The sequence below is a fragment of the Coptis chinensis genome, chromosome 4, assembly GCF_015680905.1.
Source record: "Coptis chinensis isolate HL-2020 chromosome 4, ASM1568090v1, whole genome shotgun sequence".
Lineage (NCBI taxonomy): Eukaryota > Viridiplantae > Streptophyta > Magnoliopsida > Ranunculales > Ranunculaceae > Coptis > Coptis chinensis.
In genome coordinates, this window is record NC_141459.1 from 103,819,250 (window position 1) to 103,842,036 (window position 22,787).

A 22,787-nucleotide genomic window follows, 5' to 3' on the forward strand; every position below is an offset into this window, starting at 1 on the left:
ATTACCTCAATTGTTGTAAATGATTCGGTCATATCGGGATAGCTAATTTCAACATTGTTGTAAAATTCATCATCGGAATAATAATTTGGTTGCAGTAGTGTTAAAGCTGATTCCATGTCACTTGGAGAACCTTGAAAGTTATCATTTTGATTTTGGCGGGAGAATTTATCTTGAATGTTTCTTCCAGCACATGAGTCCATTCTTAAAGTAAAAATTTGGTTGGAATAACAACAATTTTGTGGGAGACTCAAGACTAACCTAAGAGAACAAGAGAGGGAGAGGGAGAAATTTCAGAGAGCATGAGTGGTAGGAGTGTTGGTGGAGTACTAAATACGGTGAAGAGCTTGTTTGAATTACAATGGGGTGTGGAGAGAGTTATTTAAGATTATAATTGTCATATTAACAAAAAATGGGGTGTGGAGAGAGTTATTTAAGGGTATAATGGTCATATTAACAAAAAATGGGGTGTGGAGAGAGCACTAGTTTTTTTTGGAATAAACTTGCCGTGTGTAGAGAGACAATCGGGGTGTGACGAATTTTACTCATAAGAGTAACATACATAGTATAGTATGTTATACAAAATTTCATAGAATACAGAGTACGTGACCTACTTTTTTTTTTTTTGAAAGGCAAGCAGGGTTTTTGAGAGGTCCCTTACCCCTATTTTATTAGAAATAAACATATGTCTTGGTTACGTTCTTACATACTTGTTTGCCCGTGGCATCTTCATAAATAATCTTTTTACATCCTCGGAAAAAGAACTGGGTACTATCTCTATGTAACTAAGCGTGGGAATAGTTCTTTGCTAATGCATCGGCTAGTCTATTTGTCTCTATATATACATGGCAAAACTGAAAAAACATCTAAAAATCCTGGATTTTCGTCCATGGATGCCCGCCATGGTTCTTTGTTCTCTCCTCCTTAAGTATCGACCACGGTGTTTGTTATGGCCCTCTAATTCTAAAGTCTATCGACTTTTGCTCACCTTTTCCATTAGCTGCCGCGATCCGGTCCCAAGTTCGTCCCACGATGGCTGGCTGCCCAACCTCCATGGTTGCCTTGAAGTGTATGCGTCGGTGTTTAAAAGAATACGAAAAGTGACCTATACATAAGATTGTATTGTAAAAACATTGATATATGTTATAAAAAATGTCATATAGGCTGTAGTATATAATTAATAGTTTTATAAACATAAAGTATATCATACTTTATAGGTGGTCCAATGGTACAATGTAAAACAATTGTTTAAGAGGATAGTATGTCAATAAGAGTTTTATACGTTTTGTAGTATGTCATAAGTGCTACAATCACTGATATATATGACTATATATGTCACACTCGAATGTTATATCACTTTTTATAAAATATGTCAATAAGAGTTTTATATGTTGGGTCTCATAAGCGTAGCAATCACAGATAGATAAATGTCATACTTGAATATTATGTTACTTTTTATAATATATGATAGTAAGAGTTTTATACATTTGGTAGTATGTCATAAGCGTTACAATCATTGATATATATGACACTATATATGTCGTCATACTCAAATGTTATGTCATTTTTTATAACATATATCAATAAGAGTTTTATAAGCTAGAATCGCAGATAGATATGACACTATATATGTCATACTCGAATTGTATGTCACCTTTTAATATATGTCAATAAAATACATTGGGTAGTATATCATAAGCTCTAGAATCACTGATAGATATGACACTATATATGTCATACTCGAATGTGATGTCACTTTTTATAATATATGCGACAAGCATTCAATTTATACGTTTGGTAGTATATATTAACGCTAGAATCACTGATAAGTATGACACTAATACACTATATATGTCATACTTGAATGTTATGTCACTTTTTATAACATATGTCAATTAGAGTTTTATACGTTCGGTAGATTTAGCGAAAAAATAATTGTATGATTAATGAGGTAGACAGTTGAAAGACTGGAACATACGTATGGAAGAAATATGGTATGACAAAATCAAGTTTGAAGTAAAAACTGCGAGTTTATGTGTTTTTATAATTACGATGGTCTTGAGATCTTTGATGTGTGAGAATTACCGATGCACAAACCAGCCTCAAAAACATTTAATGGTGAAAGCACCATTATTAGAATATCGATCTTGTCAGATCGAACGAACTAATTACAAGAATTAAATAATTAATCTAACGCTAAATTTAGCTATTGGCACTGTGGATTATACCCAGGGCCCCCAAAATAAAAATGTGTACCCCATCCATCACTATAAAAAGTTTTGATGTTGTAACAATTGGGGTTCGCGGTAACAGTTGAGATGTGCTGGGCTGAGCTGAGGCTGTTATCGGCATCAACAACTTCAAGGTTCCGAAAGAAACTGGACTGCCCAAACCCATCTTGGGCAAAATGGCCAGAACCCATTTGAGTGGATGTGTGTTTGCCATTGGACCGCGAGTTCACCACCTCACCACCCCACTCAACCGAGGTTGCGTGATCTGCTAAATGCGTAAAAAGCTCTGCTGGCCAATATCCAATAACTGTGTCACCGAATGCCAGCCACCAACATCCTTGTTTTGGATCCTGTAATGCATCTAGCGTTTCAAAATTGCTCAAAAAATCTTAGATGCTGCGCATAGAATTAAGATCGACAAACCTTCCAAATGACAATGGTGATATCATATTGATTGCTTGAGACAGATGACACGGGAGATATAGCAGCTCCAATAGCAATCTTGTTGCTGGTCTGTACGAAAGCAGCACAAAGAAGGTTGTAGCAGCCCGTAGCTTGGTATGCATCACGCTGTAATATAACAGAGAATCTTATTAGCTTATTATAACTTAATCGACTAACAAATAACTCTGAACCTAAAAGAAATGCGAGCGGAACATTTTACAGTGCACACTCTCAAAAAGTGCATATTTTGAAAAAGTTCACCCAAAATTCCAGCACGGTTTTCCCTATAGCTAAAAGATGCGTACGTGGGACAATGGTCCCCTTCCCCACCTAGGCCTAAGTAATCCTTTATGAGCAAGAACACCATTAACGTTTGAAACATTCCTCAGTAGTAGTCAAACTTGTTTGCGACACAAAATACTCCATTACTCTGTGCACTTGCATGTCATGTAAGTTTAACTATCTATTATATAATTTCTGGCTTTTATTAGCGTCTGTCTCATATACTGAAAATGCACGAAGTGTTCTGCTGCACGTTGTAACCAGATACTTGGGCAAGGTCACCTGATTCTTCAAAATAAAATATCAAGTAGAGGAAGAGAGCTCACCGTCCAATATGTAAATAATCTGGGTCTACTGTCCCCATAAAGCTGCGGACAGACCTGACCAAGAAGAATCACAGCTTCAAAATATGTTCTTAAAGTGAATCTTTTCACATTTGAAGGTTCATTAATTTTAGTACTTTTCATTAACTTTCAAACATGGGATAATGGGTAATATGTATGTAATAGCTATTGAGGCAAATTAAACGAGATGAAATAGAAGAAGTTAAGAACCTGCCAACCAGCTTCTATGGTGTTGAGACCTGAGTCATCATAAGATCCAGAGAGAATCCAAATCTGTGAAAGACTAAACTCATTCACCACTTCTACTTTTGGATCCCATACATTTATTGTAGCCTTTGCTCCATATATTTCTTGCGATGTTCCCGTGTATGCAAATGCATGCTACTAACACATGCACAATCAAGGGCATAAAGATAGAAAATTAATAAGAAACTCAAAGCTTGATAAAAAGAACAAAGTTTAACAGTTACATCAAGTGAAAACTATACGTAGTGGTGTTCTGACTTCTGAGTTTTATGTAATGGCTCTAGGTCACTAGGTAACTGAGCTAGATATATTCGATTTAACCATCACTACGAATCCACACTGTTGCTTATCTTACATATTATGGATAGCGTCTTTTAGACACACCCCCCAAAATAAAAAATAAAAAATAAAATAAAATAAGAAACTCATATCCAGCTCTTGTGGATATGATTATATGATCAAAGTAATTATATTGTGAGGCCCTTCTTTTGGTTTGTTGTTGAACATACATGTTAGCGTACAAGGAGAACCAGAAATTACATATACCTCATGGCCATCGCCACTGCCCACATCTGGTGCATCAACATGTCTATCAAGATGAAGCCTAGTTGGTTTCTTCCCATAATGATACAAAGATTTTGCTCTCAAAACGTCATGCACTGAGCTTCTTCTTATTGGAACCGTCCCTTTTGGACACTTATCACCACTTTGATGCCACACTTGCCATGCATGTTCACTCCCAGTTAAATTTTTCATCATATTTTCTTCAGCACTCACTTTAAATCTCGGCCTTTCTGGTGGCACCCTCTGATAATCACATAAATCATTTACAATCATAAAAATATAAGTAAACTAGGACTACAGAAAATAGGATTAACGTTGTGTGGCCATTATATTTAAATTCAGCAATGAGGTATATAATAGCGTGGCCGTATGTGATCTTTCACAATGAACTAGCCCCTTCATAATATTGTCAGTGTGACTGGGTGAGCTAGTTTGTTGCGGTGGGAAGGTCAGATAATCTATGTACTTCATACTTTTCTATCATACAAATATTGTTCCTTTTCCTATTTTTAGAGATGAGAGAGACAGACACACACAACAAAGAAAAAGATGAAAGTTCTCTTACCTGGATCCTATGGTTCCTTAGAATAGGGTGATCTAAAGCTGGTTGCTTGTGTCTACGAACACAATCTATTATATCTCCATCTGGGCTCTACACAGATCAATGAAACATAAGAAATAACCACATCCATGAAGAAACACAAGATCGAACCATGTATGATGATACGATCAACCGATCAACCCGAAAATAAAATTCGATCATCAAAAATAAGGACAATATATACCTCAATGGTCTTAATCGCAGGTTTGTTAATTTTGTTCAAGTGTATTTGGATCCTTTCAATTCTCAAGCTACTTACTCTCTTATAATTAGTGTAATTCAAAGCCAACACTACTGAACAACCTTTAAAGAAAACTATGAAAACAATGCACATGACTACAATAACAGAGAAAGAAGAGTCTCTCCTTGTTGTCCATAATGTTGCCATATTATATTCAGTGCGGTTAAGAAAATATGAGATGTCTACAACACCATTACTAGTATATATAAGAACATGACAAAGAGGAGGCGGCCGGAACCAGGATTTTAGGTGAGGGAAGCTGCTACTTTAGGAAATTCTTTCTAAAGAAAGAAATCCATGCCTAGGAAATTTTTGTTTAAATAAAGAAATAAATCTCTCGCATTACTTTCTAAATTAAAGACAGAAATCTATAGTCCATGAAATCCAACAACATTAAATTACACACTCAAGTACTTAAATAGATACTTACAGGGGAACTATAGAATTCGCGAAACCATCAAGAGAAGCTCTTCCTTCGCCAACAATCTTCTCCTCATCCTTAACATCAACATGAATTGAGTTTGAAACAGCAAAGACTGTAACTTGAATTTGAAACACTAGTAACTTTCTGGTTAAGTAAACAGAGGTTGGAACTTGGAGACAAAGTTTTCATGTTCACATGTTGTGGAAGTGATGATTGAGTTTTTGTAAAGAAGAGAACGAGAACTGAGGATGGTGATGAAGGTGAAGATGAAAAGGGTTTGTCAGAGAAGAATCCATGAGTGAATTGAGTGGCAAGTTATGTAAAATTGGACAAGATATGGACTAGAGAAAAAGTGAGTGATCAGTTTGCTTCATATAACTGTCTTGAAAAAAGAAGTTGCGAGAAACGCGGGTAAGTTCTTTGGGCCTGTTTATCAGTGTTTAGAAAACCGGACCGGACCGGTTGTTGAACCGGGGTCCGACCGGAACCGGTAAATTTTCGGTTCGGTTCAGTTAAAACTTGAGTTTATGGTTGGACCTTCCGCCTAAGTTTAAACCGTGGTTGAACCGGAGAACCGGATCACCCTTATATAATTATTTTTTTTTTTTTTTTTTTTTAAAAATTGATAATGTGGGGAGTTGAACCTAACACCTAAACAAGATAATCCAAACTCCAAACCAACATACTACTATGTATTTCTTGTATAAGAAATTTATTTTGATATATAATACCAATTAATATTGAATTAAAACATGTATTTATTCATTTTATTATTATAATTATTAAAAAATTTGCTAAATAAACATCAATCGGTCCGACCGAGTCGAACCATGATTGAACCTAGTTGAACCATTTTAACAAAAAATTATTTGATTATTGGTTCGGTTTTCAAAACATTGATGTATATACAAATATAGTCCACCCAGGCCCACCTACAAATAACTAGAATTACTGCATAGCATAGGGTATGTGAGCGTAGTAAGAGTAGGAGATGAGAAGAAGAGGAATAGGAAGATGAAAAAAAGGGCGGAGAACAAAGAGAATGAGAAGAGAAACACAAGAAGACAGAAGCTATAAGTAGAGGGGGCAAGAATCATTGTACCCCTAAAAAAAAAAAAACTCAAGAACGTTCACATAGGCTCACTTGACTAAGTCACCAGAATACCAGATACACCAACCACAGCGATAGATATATACCTTCATTTACATACGTACTGATATGTGGATACATCGAGATTTTTTAGAATTTTTAGAGAGCTTAAAGGTTTCATTACTGTTCCTGTGTAAATCAATCGGAGTGCACTGGGATATAGACATTAATAGGCACAAGCCTGGCTACCTGGCCATGAAAATTGAAGTTGCAAGTCTCCAACAACAGCCTGACTACTTTTGGGTGGTTTATAATTTATGAGCATATCAGAATCTTACCACAAAATAAGAAGTATCAACACCATCAGCTTCAAATTCTTCAAGAATACCTCTCCCTTGTGCATCATCAGCAACCTAGAGAAAAGAAATTTCTTGTACTGTTAACAAAAGAGTAATGCAATTGGTCATATGAAAAACTTACTCTGGAATATTGGACCAGTGAAACGTACACATATAAAGAATATTATCATACAGGGAAAAAAACAACTTATAGTGAAAAATGTTATAAACCTTAGAAATCAGCCTTGGATTCAAACCCAAACGAGCAGCACATGTTAAAGCATTTCCAGCATTTCCCCCTCCTTGAATCTGCAGTACGCAAGGCATTTGTAAAAAAATTGCGTAGGCACAAAAGCTACAGCCTACAAGTAGACTCCAAGTTTGCTAACTAAGGGCATCCCCAATAAAGCAATTGAGTTGAGACTGGTAACTTAATCTTGTCAGACTAGAGTGAGCAGAAAAGAAGAGGACATACCTTCAAACTAGTGCTCCTAATCTTGTCATCAAAGTTTGAACAAAGGGCACTATTCTTAGCAACCAGGTTCCTACACATCCAAAGGGCGTGGGCGGGTGTTCCTCTTTTCTGTTGATAAGGTTAAATGTACTTAATTGCCAAAAAATTTATTTGTTTAAAGAGAAACAGGTCTCGACTGGCAATTTTTCTTAGAAGCGCCATATGTTTCTGCCTTCCTCAAAGTTCTCCTTCTGCTGATCTTCCTCTGCATAGGCGGTACACCCTTTTAGGCCAGTACTTCACTCTCTTGTATTGGAACTTGGAGAAAAACAGAGAGCATTGCAGTAAACCCTTATATAAATGAAATTAAAATGCTTCTATTGGAGGTAGTGTTTGCAGATGTCATCATATTAATATAAATTAATTTGTGTTGCATGGTATTGCACCTAGGTTGTCTGAACTGAGTTGGATTGATTGCACAGAATGATCACATTCAGGTTTGTGATTCTTCATGCCTATAATTGTGTTGCTTGCTTGTTATCAGGTGTGGTCCATTAAATGGTATCTCGTGCTCTACTTGCAATATGTTCAAGCTCATTGTGTCTTGATATCAGTTGTAGCTGGCGAGGGGCGACGATTATTGGACGTTTGAACTTAGCTGAAGTCTTAAAAGCAAGTCCCAAGCAGCCCAAAATTGTGCTAGCATGATCTGAACCACCACTCGTGTTCTAATTGGAGGATTGACATTATTATACACTTGAATAGATTCCGAGTTTTTCGCTAAGAATTTGTGATTACTTAAATAAACATTGATGCAGTTTTGAATCCATTGTTATTGTCTCTTGTTGTTAAGTTGTTACTTAACTTCGTTCTCGTTCTAAGTTGTAACTACTGATTCACTGCACTGTTACTACACTGTTCTTTCTCAAGCCTCAGCAATTTGTACCATAAGCACATTATGTTTGATAATTGTCGGAGTTGACATTGGAGGATAGTTCTCTAGGAGTAAACCAATCGAGTTCTCTTATTATTCTTTCTTGCAAGTGTTATACGAAATCTTTTATATATATATATATAGCTCTCCTCTCCTCAATTGAGAAAGCGTTGCTAGAGTGTCCACGTGTCCAGACTAATTACGATAAATCAGGATTAAAACTGCGAAAACTAAGAAGAGTTGCACAAACTAAGAAGAGTCGCCCACAAAATTAAAACGAAAACCCAGAACCTCTTTCTTCTCCGCTCACTCATTCAAAACCTCTTACTTCTCCGCTGAGACTAAAGGAAGTCCCCCTTATCTAGAAAAGCTATCTAAAGTCAATCAATGAAGGGGGTCACTCAGTTCTTCAAAGGAATCTTTCGTGTTGATCACTCCAATAGACCCCAGACTAAATCAGAAACTAAAAACTCGCCTTCTTTCTCTGCACACATGGTGTAATTAGCTGCATGCTCAATTCCATGGGATGTTTCAGGCTTCAAGGTATCTACTTATATGCAGCCTGTTCTTCTAGACTATTTGCTTGATTTTTATTTTTTTTTTTTTTTTTCTTTAATTTCGCCTGAGTAATTTCTATAGCCCTTTCTGGTATATGAATATTTTGCCTTATCTCAGAATCATACTCTAACACTGTCTGCTAATGAATCATCCAACAAACAAGACTTCACAGAATCACCCATCTCTTTAACCTCATCTCCATTAAAATACTTATTCAGATCAATGTTGAATATTGGATAGACACATTTAATGAAGAATATGGTCACAAGTAGTAACCATCAATGGAGTAGCTATTTTTTTTTTTTTTTTTTTTTTTTTTGAAAATCTGTATTTCTTGCCCAAGAAGTTCTCTCTTGACATTTATTTGCAAGAACTTGAACCTATAATATTTTCCATACATATTCATCTATTTAATGCTCATTAAGTTATTTTTAGCTCATTCAATTAGTTTTTTCATGAAAAATTACTATACCCATGTAGTTTCTCTATACCCATTAAATTGGTTGAGTAGTCCATATTTGCTTTTATCATTCTTTTAGCTTATGGGTTTTTTTTTTACCCAAATGCCTATCTGTGAGACCTTCTGAGTGTAGAACTTTAAAGAATATTTGACAAGAATAAGTTTGTAGAGTGAGATCACGAATATACAACTCCATTTTAACCTCTTAACCTGTGCAAGCGAAGTTACTCTTAGTATATATTAGTAAGTTATTTGAAAACTTACGACAAGGATTGAAGGCTTAGTTTGTCGTTGTAAAACTTCTAGAAATTGAAGGTCTTCAAGGACACCGAGAATGGCTGGTAATTGTTTTTACTTTGCTTACTAATGCAATTCAAATATTATTAAGATAGTTCGCCTACTTTCTTTTTTGTTCATCTATCCGGTTAACAAATTATAGATTTTTTGTTTTAAAGAAACTAAAGATTACACATTATTATTGCCATTAGAAAGTTTCTTCTATTATGGAGCTTATTCTGTTCATAGCGATTGTAGGACACCAATCTAATTTTGTAAGTTTAAGTTTTGGAAGTTTAGTTTCGTAGGACACCAATCTAATTGTAGAAATTCAGAGTCAGTAGATATGAATAACTAGGTTAATACTTTGAGGCATCGGATATATCTAAAATGATGATTAGTATTATTCTCCCATGAAGGTGGAGGTGATATTTTAACCTCCGTTTGCTTTATTATAGTGAGAGAGATAATGCAAGAGATCACTTGCTTTCTCTGATATCTACCCATGGGAAGGAGATTTGATAGGTGCATTTACCAACCCTATGAACAAAAGCACCATATAAGAACAACTCACCCCAAACAAACAACAACAAAAAGAAGGCATTGACGGGGCATTAACAAACTTAGAAAGCTTCCGAAGACCAAGACATTGCGATACTATCTTCCAGCCACTACCATAATTACATACTTGATTCACAACTGATGCAATGTTGTCTACTAGCCTCTCAGTCCTTGGTTATGACTACATAAACCTAGGTATCATTTTTTGCTTATCAAAAGTTGTTAGGTGCTACTATGTAACTAATCATGTTTAAATTATATTCCAATAGATACTTTGTTCTTGGGTTTGGCAAATTTCTTCCCTTTGAAAAGGCCTATGATTGTACCTCTTTAACTTTGTTGCTATGTAAAGCTTTACAGTGGTCTTTGCATCATTCGCAATCTCTGAATGTTAGGTATGTCAAACTTATTTTTAGGAGTCACAATGCCAATCGATTAGGTGGTATGATCAAGGGACTCTGGCTGAGTGCCCATTCTATATGCATAATGTCGTTTCTTCTCCCCTTGGGTTTGCTACTATTGTGGTCTAGCTTGGGTTGATTGTATGTGTTATTTTCTCCAAGTTGTAACTTCTCTAGAGATTGAGAGATTGCTTGAGTTAGCATGACAGAGGGTGAACGACACCGCAACAAATTGTTTCACACTTTCACCCTAGAGGAAAAGGCGACCTCGAGAGACTAAACAATTGGGCTTTTGGGGTTTAAGCAAACCTGTTGGATGTGGATGGAGCTTTGGGTGTTCAATAAAGTTTTATGTGGCGTTAAATGAAGTCTTATGGTTAGGAAAGAATTATGTTGTTATTAATATGTCATGGTAATGTCAACAGTTTAGTTAATGGATGTGGTTGGCTGTTGGTATAAAATTTTACTCCTGTGGACAATTCTGATATTTTTTGTACAAAGTTTTCAGACATGTTTCTACGATTAAAGATATTAGTTGTTGTTTCATTTGGATAGATCTTTTTTATTGTGGTTGTAACTTTTTCAAATGTTAGTTTCAAGTCTGGCACTTAGGATATAAGTATAATTTATTCATATGGGAGAACTATTGCTGATTTATTATTGATATGATCAGATAAGCTGCTGCAATCACGATCATCAGAGAAGTCATAGTTACAAACATGTTACATTAACAAACTGAAGAAATATGGCACCCACTATGTATGAAAGGCCTTATGTTGTCAACTCCCTTATTCTAATTTGCTATGGCATCTGATAACATAACAATTCTTATCCAAATCCAAATTATATGAAGCCAAAGAGATAAGCTGTTCATGGCGATAAACAATAGAAACAGAAATAGAAACAGTGATCATATATAGAATGGGTAAACCCTGTGACCAACAAGATGATGTCCAGAGAAACCCAGCTATTACAATATTGACCTAACCATTATCAGCTCAGCAGGATGCTGTTATAATGCGATGATACATGAGGCACCCAAACTAGAAAAGAGGCGGCTCCCCCACAGCTTACACAATTGTCTCAAAAGTAACTCGCTTCACCTGAAATGAACACAAATGAACTTCTCAAAGAAATAATTACACATAACTAAAATAACAATTCTAGAGAAATTAACTGCAGTGAACATCAGAAGCATCCGATATCCTTTGTTTTGGAGACAAAGTTGAATTAGCAGCAACATCGACCTCCAGGGTCATGATATTCTTCCTCTTTTGAGTTTCTATCTTAGGCTTATTCTCAGCCACTTCTAGAATAGGACTCAAAGGCTCTGGTTGCCTATGTTCTTTGGGTTATCATTGCTTGAGCTTCAGCAATAACTGAGACATTGCCATCAGTGGCATATAGTATACTCTGGATCACAGCAACCACCTAAAAACAACTAATTAAGCATTAACAACATAGAACCGTGTTAATCACAAAAAAACAACAACCCATACAAAAAACAGTTTGAACATACAGGTAAGTGCTCAATGTCAGGAGTATGGCACAAAATCTCTAGAATCCCTCTCTAAGTGCTCAATGTCAGGAGTTTGAACAAAATCCCGCAACTTGGCAAAGTAAAAATCCCTCTCTTTCTCGAGACTATCAACTGAAAGCTTCAGCTCGGTGATCTGTATTAAGCAACATTAATGTTAGGCTACCAATCAACATGTTGCAGAATTTTCAGTTAAGTTACTGAAGTTACCTATTCATCATAAGCAGGCCCTCTGTTGTTCCTCGATCACAATTAAACCCACTGTTCACCAAACTCCTAGCACTATTCCAACTCTCAACACTATTCTCTCTTTTTCTCTTTCTCGGCCACCCCCTCTCTCCCTTTCCTCCCCTTCTTTTTTCTCTTCTCTTCTCTTTTATACCACCTCTCTCCCTTTCTAGCCCTCCATCTGTCCCCCCATCTTACGTCCCTCTTCATTCCACGTGTAGGGTTTCCATACCGCGAACACGTGCTAAGTGCCATCAGCTGACCTGGGCACATCGCCCGCTGATCTCCTTGGTCCCTTATCCTACCACCACAGATGCCCCCTCTCGAGTCCGCGATCCTCCTGCGATTGGGGGGTCGAGAGTCCGCTCATTCTATCTTTTTGTCGCGGACTTCCACCTCCCTAGCGTCGCTGGATTCACGCGCTTCCCATGTGCCTACTGCCTGCGTCCCTTCAATTCCTGTGCCTCCACGCATCATCCCCTGGCTGGTCCCTTTTGGTGTCTCCTCGATTTCATCTCCTCTCAAGTTACGATTTTACCCTTCCCTCTTATAAAAGCCCGCTCGATTCTTCCTTCTTCCTCATTTTGCCTTCTACTCTCCTCTAGATTTATTTTCGCCACCACTCACTCACCTTCTCTTTTTGGTTACTCCGATCCAGCGCGCGGTCATACCATGTGTGTTTTCTTCCGCTAAAGCTCCTGTATCAGCCACTCTCTCCCTTCCCCAGGTTGGTCTTCTTCTCTCTCTATTTCCTTTCTCTTTTTGTACTGTTCATTACTCTTTTAAACTACGATTCTCTCTTTCCCCCATCTCTGTCCTCTTATGACCATGTGTCTTATTCCTTGAAATGTTCCACTAATGTCAGATTCCAGATCCGACGCCTCTTCCTCCTCCCCTTCTCGCAGTGTTGCCTCTCCCCCTCCTTTTGATCCCATCGAGGCTCCATCCACTTCCGGGCAACCCCTTGCCCTTCTGCCGCCTCCACCCCGTAGCCGTAGACCTAATCTAGAGGCGGTCAAGGCTGCCTATGGTATTCCTGTTGACGTCACCTTAGAACATGTGCCTGACCTAACTTACTTTTCCCATTTGGTCCCTTACAAACTGGGGTGTCTCGTGGCCACGGTAGGGCAAATCGTGGCCGGTCTCCGCTTACCCCTCACCGCCTTGGTGTCGAGGTATGTAATCATTTTAACATCCCCCCTTACCAAGGCATTGAAAACTTCTGGAGGGTCATGTATGCCGCGAACTACTACAACGAATCTGGGATACCCAAAATAACGGTTCGCGATATGACCGCTCATTATTACATAAAAAAGAGCACCAAGGACGTCAGTGTGGGATATCATTCATTCTGCGTCCGCCCTAGAAAACAATCCTTTGTCCTCTGTGTCACCTCTTCAGATAAAGTATGGCATCATTATCCGCTGTACGTCTCAGGAAACTTCCTATCTGCGGATCTTCCTCCTGAACTAACCCTTAATCATCTTGCCTTCCTCCCCGGTGGTGAGTCCCCTTTTTATTTACCATTCAATATGTATGTATTGTGGTTCCCCCTCTGATCTTGTAAATCTTTTCTACAGGTTGGCGACCAGACTCGAAGTCGTGACCTTACGACCATATCTCCTCCACTATTTTCCAGAAGATCCGCGACTTGGGACCCTCCCAATCTGCAGTTCTTGGAATTGATTCCACTACCGCCACTCTGCTACTATCAGACCCCCAACTGAAGACTATTGGAGGGTATAGTGCCCCCTTTTCTGCCCCCTCCACCCAAGGAATGAAAACCTCATAACTCACCGCCTCCCCCAAAAAGATGCCACCCCAAGAAATCCCAACCCCCCTCAACTACCCGCCAATCCCCACCTTATTCCTCTAACTCCCCTTCCCCTTCCGCAGCTCATCCCTCTTACAAATTCCTAACCACTTGGGAAGATCAATATCTATCCCCTCACTCTCCCTCTGCGGCTTCCCCCCACTCCGACATGGGTGCTAACAAGAGGAAGCTATTTGACAGTGACTCGGACGAGGATGTCGTCATCGAGGTTGCCCCCACCACTGTCGCCCGCTCATCTCTTGGCCCGACTTCCAAGTGTCCACGGCATTCTGATGAGTCCCCCGCCAATCTGCATACTTCAATATCTGCTGCCCCCACCCGTCCCGAACAACGGCCTGGTAAGGAAACGGCTTCCAGATCTGGCAAAGAGGCTGCTGACCCTGTCCCTGCTTTCTGCCCTACCTTCAAGGTCCGAAATCGCATCGTAAATGCCAATGATTCGGCCTTGGAGAACCCTGTGGTGGCCTCCTCCCTGTTCTATGGGTCTCACCTTCCTAAAGATCTCGTTTACGCTGAAGGGGCTCATTTGATCATCACAGAACCTCGTTCTACACCGGCTGGGAGAAGGTACTCTTTTCCTCCCAATAGGTAGCTTTCTTCCTCTTTTCTGGATAGCTTGACCCTTGCTAACTCTTTCAGATGAGATTGGATATCTCCTACATGATCCGCGGCCTTTTTGGTGCTAGGTCCAAAGTTGAATTGCTGGAAAAAGAAGTCGCCCGACTTGAACAACTGAAGGAGGCCGCGGAACTGGATAAGCTCAGAGCCCAGGACGAACTCAAGTCCGCTGAGGCCTCCCACTTGGCATATATGGATAAGGTTAATGACCGCCTGAGCCACCAGCGCAAAACCCTACTCTCACAGCATAACGCAGCAACCTCAGCTCTCTCCCAGAAGCACCAAGAGGACACATCGGCCCTTCTCTTAAACAACATGAATCTGACATGGATGACCTTCAGGATCATTTTCGGGCACTGGCCGACAAGAGGGTGACTAAGAAGATCAAGGAGGAGTATGACCGGCTTATCAAGGAAGGCCGGCTCCTTCCAGAAGCCCCTGTACCGGCCCCTGGATCCGAGGTCGCTGTGGTACCCGTGGATCTTGCTTCCTCTACTGCGGTCACCGCTCCTGAGGTAGCGGGGTTGGTGGCTAGGGCCATTGATGTGGCTACGGATGTTGTTATTGAGGAGGCCACTGATGACGTGGTCCGTGAAGATGTTTAGATGCCCTTTTGTTTTGAGCATAGTTTCTGTGTTCCCTGTTGCTCTTATTATCGTTGTCTTTTGCTACACTAGCTACTCTACACTTTTATTCTCTTTTATTCTCTCTAATGATCGTTGATGAGGATTGATTGCCTCCATTTTGATTGTGATTGTGTGTTATTTGTCTTGCAAAATCTGTTTTGTCTACGCTTTGTCTCTTTGTGGGCCCAATACAATGTAATGCACTTCTCGTAATGAAGCTCATGTTCCCACATTTACTCCCCCCTATTGAAAGCAACTCAATTTGCCTTCCCTCTTTTAGCTCAACCACTTGATTTCCCCTGACTGTGCCGGGGAACCTCACCCTCTCCCCCCTCGAGTCGGACATCTTGTCCACGGCATGGGGCAACTCACTTGCCTTGGATCTCATGTCCGCCAGCCGGGTCAACTCACTTTTCCCCGGTTCGGTTGGGACCTCATATCCATGATGGGGCAGCTCATTTTTGCCCCAGTTTAGTTTGGACCTCTCGTTCCGTGAAGGGCTCATCCCCTCCACCGCCTTCACTCTGAAGGGCAAGCAAAAGTTAATGCAACATTGTCCATCCCAAAAGTGTTATGGTTTTATATATTTACAAATAGCTCATCCAGCTGAAGGCCTCTCCTATTACATTTACTCATGAAACCTTTTTAACAATCTCACATTCCAAGGTCTCTTTACCATTTTTCCCTCCATGGTTTGTAACTTGTAACTACCTATCCCTCCAACACCAACCACGGTATAGGGCCCCTCCCAATTGGGCCCCAATTTCCCCTCACTCGCTTTCTTTGTGCTAGGGGTCACTCTGCGAAGCACTAGGTCTCCTACTTTGAATCTCCTTAATCTCACCCTTTTGTTGTATTGCCTTTGGAGGCGGCAATGATACTCTTCCAGCCTTATGCGCACGGTGTCCCTTCTTTCTTCAGCCAAATTCATGTCCCTGGACAAGATGGCCCAGTTTGACCCATCCTCGACAGCTCGGGTTCGGGTGGTAGCCGCCACCATTTATGACGGTATCACGACCTCTTTGCCATATGCCAGTGAGTAAGGAGTCTCCTTAGTGGTTATCCGTGGTGTAGTTTGATAAGCCCACATCACATGGTTTAATTCATCTACCCAAGCCCCTTTTTTATCCTCCAGTTTCCTCTTGAGATTGTTGAGTATAGTTTTGTTAGAAGACTCAGCCTGTCCATTGCCCTCGGGGTTGTATGGGGCCGAGAATCCCTGTTTCACATGATAGGGTTGTAAAAATTTCTTCACTTTAGAGCCAGTGAACTGGGTTCCGTTGTCCGCGATAATAGCATAGGGCAGCCCGCACCGACATATTGTGTTCTCCCACAAGAATTTGACCACTTGCACCTCTTTCATCTGCTGCAATGGCACGACCTCAATCCATTTAGTAAAGTAGTCGGTAGCGGCCAACAAGAATCTCCTCTTACCACTGGCCATGGGCAGCGACCCTACTATATCGAGGGCCCGTATGCATCGCGGAACGCCAAGGACTAGACACATTGTGCAGCGGTTCAGCTGGGGCAAATATCAACTGAGAAAACCTCTGACATTTGTCACATTTTTTGGCAAACTCCACAGCGTCTCTCTTCATATGAGGCCAAAAGTATCCTTGCGTTAACAGTCGGTGGGTCGTTGTCCTGGCCACTAAATGGCTCCACAATCTCCCCCGTGTAACTCCGCAAGCACCTCTTGCGCCAACCCTCGCCCCAAACACTTCAGTAAAGGCTCGTTGAAGTTCTTTCTGTATAATTCCTCTCCCATCAGTGTGTACCTCTGGGACGTCTGTTCCAGTCTTCTTCTCTCTCTTATCAATCACCTCGTACCCAGATAAAAATTGCTTGATGGGCTCCATCCATCCTTCATCCTCTTCCGCGACACTCAGTATCTCTAGAGGTTCCTCGGTACTTGGTATGTCCAATTTTCTTACTTTGATAATCCTCTCCTCTAACCCTGGCATGGCTGCAGCTACATAGGCCAGAGCATCTGCATGGCGGTTCTCCCCATGATTTAAGTGTACGAATCGGATTCATGTGAACCGCCCCATGTATGTAAGACTTCCAAATATTTTGCCATTCGGGGACATCTCGCTGTGAACCCGCCGTTCGCTTGACATACCACCAGATTCGAGTCTGAGTATACGGTAAGTTCCTTCACGCCCAATCCCTCAGCCATCCTCAAGCCTGCAATCACCGCCTCATATTCTGACTTATTATTTGAAGCCGCGAATCCTAACCTCATTGTTTGTTCCAGTCTATTGTTTTCCGGCGTAACCAGTACCACCCCTATTCCGCTGCCTGCATCTGTTGCCGATCCATCTACGAATACCCTCCAACCATTCCTCTCATCCCATGGGTTCAAGTGATCATGTTCCTTTTCTCGTTTGGGCTCTAAGACCATCTCTTCCCCCTACGTGGGATCTTCTGCAGGAAACTCTGCCAAAAACTCCGCCACTGCCTGGGCTTTCTCCGCCTTCCTGATTTGATATTGGATCTCATATGAACTCAGCATCACGGCCTATTTCAGCATTCTTCCTGATTTTTTAGCTCTCAGATCTTGTTTAAGGGGCAAATTCATCACCATGATCACTGTATGAGCTTCGAAATACGGTTTCAAGTTCAGGGCTGAGAATATTAAGGCAATAGCATACTTCTCCACTTGGCTATACCTAGTCTCCGCATCTAACAAAGTCTTACTCTAGAAATACACCGACTTTTCCATTTTATCCACAACGCGAACGAGGACCGAGCTGATCGCATACTCCGTGACCCCCAGGTACAAATACAACTTCTCTCCCATTTCGGGCTGTGACAACAGAGGTGTTTCACCCAGATATCTTTTTAACTCTTGAAACGCTTGCTCACACTCTGCCGTCCATGCAAAATCTGTAGAGTTCAACAACCTATACAGTGGCCTACATTTGTCGGATGATTTTGAAATGAATCTGTTTAGAGCCGCGACTCTCCCTACCAATCACTGCACTTCTTTCACCGTTTGAGGTGACGACATTTCCACCAATGACCTTATCTGTTCGGGGTTAGCCTCTATTCCCCGCTGTGTCACAATATACCCCAGAAATTTTCCAGTGGTGACTCGAATGTGCATTTCTCTGGGTTGAGTTTCAAATTGTGCGCTCGCAGTAACCTGAATGTCTCCCTCAAGCCCTCCAGGTGCTCTTCCTCTGACATGTTTTTCTCCACCATATCGTCTATGTATATCTCAATTCCCTTTCAAATTTTGCTCTCGAACATTTTCTCCCCCAACCGTTGGAAAGTGGCTCCTGCATTTTTTAACCCAAATGGCATTCTCATATAGCAGTAAGTACCCCATTCCACCACGAAGGATGTCTTTTCTTGGTCCGGTCCATACATCGCAACCTGATTGTATCCCATGGATGCATCCATAAATGAAAACATTTTGAACCCCGCAGTTCTGTCCACCAACTCATCTACTCGCGGCATGGGATAATTGTCCTTGGGGCACTCCAAGTTTACGTCCGTGAAGTCAACACACATTCGCACCTTGCCATTTTTCTTTGGGACCGCGACTATATTGGACAGCCAGTCCGTGAACTCCACCTCCCTTATGATTCCCGCTCCTTTCAGCCTGGTAACCTCCTCCCGTATTCCTTCCGCGTACTTAGGTCTCACGCTCCTCATCTTCTGTCTTACTGGTTTCTCATCCTCCCTCATGTGCATTCTGTGACATGCAAAATTAGGGTCCAAACCGATGATATCCTCTATCCCCCACGCAAACACATCCCTGTTCTCCGACAAGCACTGTACCAGCTTACTTTTCCACTCTTTCGACAGATTCGACCCTATTGATGTAAATTTCTCTTCTTCGCCTGCCCCCAAATTCACTACCTCCACCTCGTCTAAAGTCTTTGGACCCATCACGACCTCCTCCTCCCCCTCCACCGCCCCGCACTATAATTGCTATGCCTGCCTTTTCCTGGGGTTCAATGACTCTACTCCTGGTCCGCGGACCATCCTCTTAACGGTATCCTGATGAATGTTCTTCGAAGCCACCTGATCGCCGCGGACTTCATACATTCCCGTCAAAGTGGGGAATCGAATAACTTGGTAATTGGTCGAAGGCACTGCTTTCATTTTGTAGATCCACTTCCTTCCTAAGATTACGTTGTATTGGGAGTTGGAATCAACCACCATAAATCTTGAAAACACAGTCACAGGCCCTGTCGTCACAGGTAGCAAAAGCTTTCCCATAGGCTCCATGACACTTCCATTAAACCCATACAAACTGGACCGCGGCGGCCTTAGTTGCCCCGGATCGATCCTCATTTCATCTAACACTCTCCTAAATAGCAAGTCCACCGTACTGCCACAATCAATAAGTACCCTTTTGACCATGTAATTGCTCATCGCCACCGTAATGACCAACGCATCTTCATGTGGAGTATCGACGGCTCGGAGATCCGCACTGGAAAATATAATCTTATCTTCCCCGTTCATTATCCCTGCACTATATCGTCGGTCCTATGTTCGACTCATTGACCTGCTGAATAATTGTTGTCCTTCTTACCTTATCTCTGTGGGCATTGTGACTCAGAACTTCTCTACTAAAAATAACATTAATGGTTCCCAATATTCTCCCAGGAGCTGGCACCGGCTCCACATTCGGAGCCTCTGCTATAAATTCTCTCATTATTCCCTTCTCTATCAACCTCTGGACCAACCATTTCAACACATAACAATCATTAGTTTCATGATTGGGTACTTGGTGGTACGCACAGTACGGCTTGTTTGGCATTTCGGCAGGGACGGTTCGCGGTCCCTCGTACCCCTGTAGGTTCTTGATCAACGACAATATCTCACTCAGCGGCTTGTTTAAAGGTGTATGTTTTATCTCGCGATATGGCTTCCTTTCCCTTTGTTCCCTTTGCGCTATCTCTCTACTCCTTTCCGGACGCAATGACTATCCACGATATCGTTCATTACCTTTGTCCGCCGACTCTGTCTTTCTGCAATCCCCTTCTTTCTCTATCAATGATACTACCTTTACCACCTTCTTAGAATCCTTCTGCATTGTGTCCTTGTATCAAATATACTTCTCTACCCGTGGATATAACTCGTGCAAGGTCGCGATCTCATTCTTTGCAACGGACTGATGGATCCCTATTCCCGGTCGCAGACCTCTTTCAAACGCTATCACTGCCGTCCTTTCATCCAAATTCTCCACCTTCAAAGTCTCGGCCTTGAAGCGACACAAATATTCTCTGACCGATTCCGCAGACCTCTGTCTTACATTAAACAAGGCAGCGATGTCCACAACCCGCCTTTTTTTATGTATAAAATGATCTATAAACGCCTGCTCCAACTCTTGGAAGTTATTTATACTCTTCGAAGGCAACCAATAATACCAATCCGAAGCTCCCCCTTTCAAGCTGGCCGGGAACATCATGCACTGTAACCCATCATACCGTAGCTCTTGCCAGAGTGGCATCTGTTGCCTAAAATGATGAATGTGATCTGTTGGGTCTCCTGTTCCATCATACCTTTCAAACCTTGGTTGATTGAACCGTTTTGGCACCTCCGAGGTCCATATCGCATCCGCTAGTGGGTTGCGGTTCAATCCAGCCTGTTTGACTCTTCGTCTGTTGAAGATTCGCCTCCCGGTCGTTGTTTATCATCTCTTGGACTTGCTCCATGGTTAGCCCAGCCACTGGGTTTTCCACCAGATTCGGTCCGTGCTCCTCCTCGTCTTCAGCTCTCCGACCCCTCACTTAGCTCTTCCCCAACCCCTTCCTCCACCCTCTCTCTTTCTCTTCTCAGCTCCTCGTTCTCCTCTCTCAGCCTCTCAATCTCTTCTCGCATCAGCCGTGTTTCTTCCACTGCTCGACCCTCCTCTCGTTCTTCCCTTTCCTCAATCATTGCTTCCGGCATCGGTTCCTGAACCCTCACCTTTTTTGGTCTACCCACTACTCTCTTTGGTGCTATTTCTATGCTGCTCGTATCGTCCTCACAGACGGCGCCAAATGTTGTTCCTCGATCATAATTAAACCCACTATTCACCAAACTCCTAGCATTATTCCAACTCTCAGCACTATTCTCTCTTTTTCTCTTTCTCAGCCACCCCCTCTCTCCCTTTCCTCCCCTTCTTTGTTCTCTTCTCTTTTATACCACCTCTCTCCCTTTCTAGCCCTCCATCTGTCCCCCCATCTTACGACCCTTTTCATTCCATGCGTAGGGTTTCTGTACCGCGAACACGTGCCTTTGCTTTAATCCTGTGCACCTCGGCTAAGTGCCATCAGCTGACCTGGGAGTATCCGCCCACTAATCTCCTTGGTCCCTTATCCTACCACCACACCCTCCACTAGACGATGGTCGAGCAACCTTAGCATAAGCATTGTTCACTGGATGAGCATCATTCTTCCGAGAGTTATGTGAGGAATGCGCTTTGGGAGCAACAGTTGAAGACTTGGCTGATGGTTGTGTAGATGCAGCCCTCTTTCCAACTTCCTTTGACCCTTTACATGCCTTTCTTCTTTCTAAAGGATTGTAGCTGAATTCAAACCATATACACTCAAAAACAAAATACCTTGCATATATATTCACCTAACTTACAAAAAGAGAATCCTTTAACTCTCAAGATGCATACAAGTATACAACAACCCCAAAATAGCATAATCCAATTTTAATTCGAAAAATGATATATTTGTGCAAAAGTTTTGCTACTATGTCTTCAGATTCAAAATTATTCATAAATGCCCAAATTTAACATTTAAAAAAGGGAATAATCTAGAGTGCAGAAAATCAAAATTAAGCATACAAATCAGTAGATAAATATATTGTACAAATAAACTGAAGAAGAGTAAATCAAGATCAGTCCCGTATTTTCCGTGATATTACCTTAAAACACTAACCACCCAACTCTTAATGGATTAGTTAATTGATATATGTATTAGTTATTGGATATGGATATGGATATGGAGTTAATGGATCAACAACATAATTCTTATGCTATACAACTGATGTCATATTAAAATATATATAAAGCTATCAATATTCACGAAGCATTAAACAAAAACCTATTGAAAGCATACGCCAATATACAAAAAGAAATCATAAGAAAACACATCAATATTCACGAAGCACACACCATCATTGAAGGTTTACTAATTTCTTCCACTGAAAGTTCATTTTTTTCCTGGACTGAAGGTTTTTCCTTGGTACACCATCCTTGAAAGGACTCCAAATTCTTTCCACTGAAGGTTAATATTTTTTTCCCCTGGTAATAATAAGAAGGAAAAAGTCTCTTTGTGTACATCTTTGTCTGGAATTTTTATTGTTAGTACATATTTTTTGGTACATAAAAAGAATTATTTGTTGCTTCCTACAAAAGCTTTCACCACTCTAACCACCACCATCACTAATACGCACTAGTTCACCAATTCCAGATTTATCCACACGGACACCTCCAATTAGCATCGAGTTTTACAGTGTTCAACTCAAATTTGGTCCAACACAACAC

At 41.0% G+C, this 22,787-nt stretch overlaps 1 protein-coding gene and 1 pseudogene across 2 annotated transcripts; both read right to left on the reverse strand.

Annotated features, from left to right (window-relative positions):
- Nucleotides 1–2,104: 2,104 nt before the first annotated feature.
- Nucleotides 2,105–5,521, reverse strand: LOC147506490 (protein neprosin-like). Of its 2 annotated transcripts, none has more exons than XM_086604263.1 (7): nt 5,381–5,521; nt 4,674–4,760; nt 4,091–4,351; nt 3,509–3,571; nt 3,281–3,334; nt 2,652–2,798; nt 2,105–2,578 (listed from the first exon to the last, which is right to left on the reverse strand). In XM_086604263.1, the coding sequence occupies exons 3-7, from the start codon at nt 4,301–4,303 to the stop codon at nt 2,204–2,206; spliced, it is 852 nt and encodes a 283-aa protein (XP_086460389.1). In that variant the 5' UTR covers nt 4,304–4,351; nt 4,674–4,760; nt 5,381–5,521; the 3' UTR covers nt 2,105–2,203. The 2 variants fall into 2 exon arrangements, with proteins under 2 accessions (XP_086460389.1, XP_086460388.1); XM_086604262.1 differs by having other exon boundaries at nt 3,509–3,679.
- Nucleotides 5,522–11,618: 6,097 nt separating this feature from the next.
- Nucleotides 11,619–22,583, reverse strand: LOC147506491 (uncharacterized; annotated as a pseudogene).
- Nucleotides 22,584–22,787: the final 204 nt, after the last annotated feature.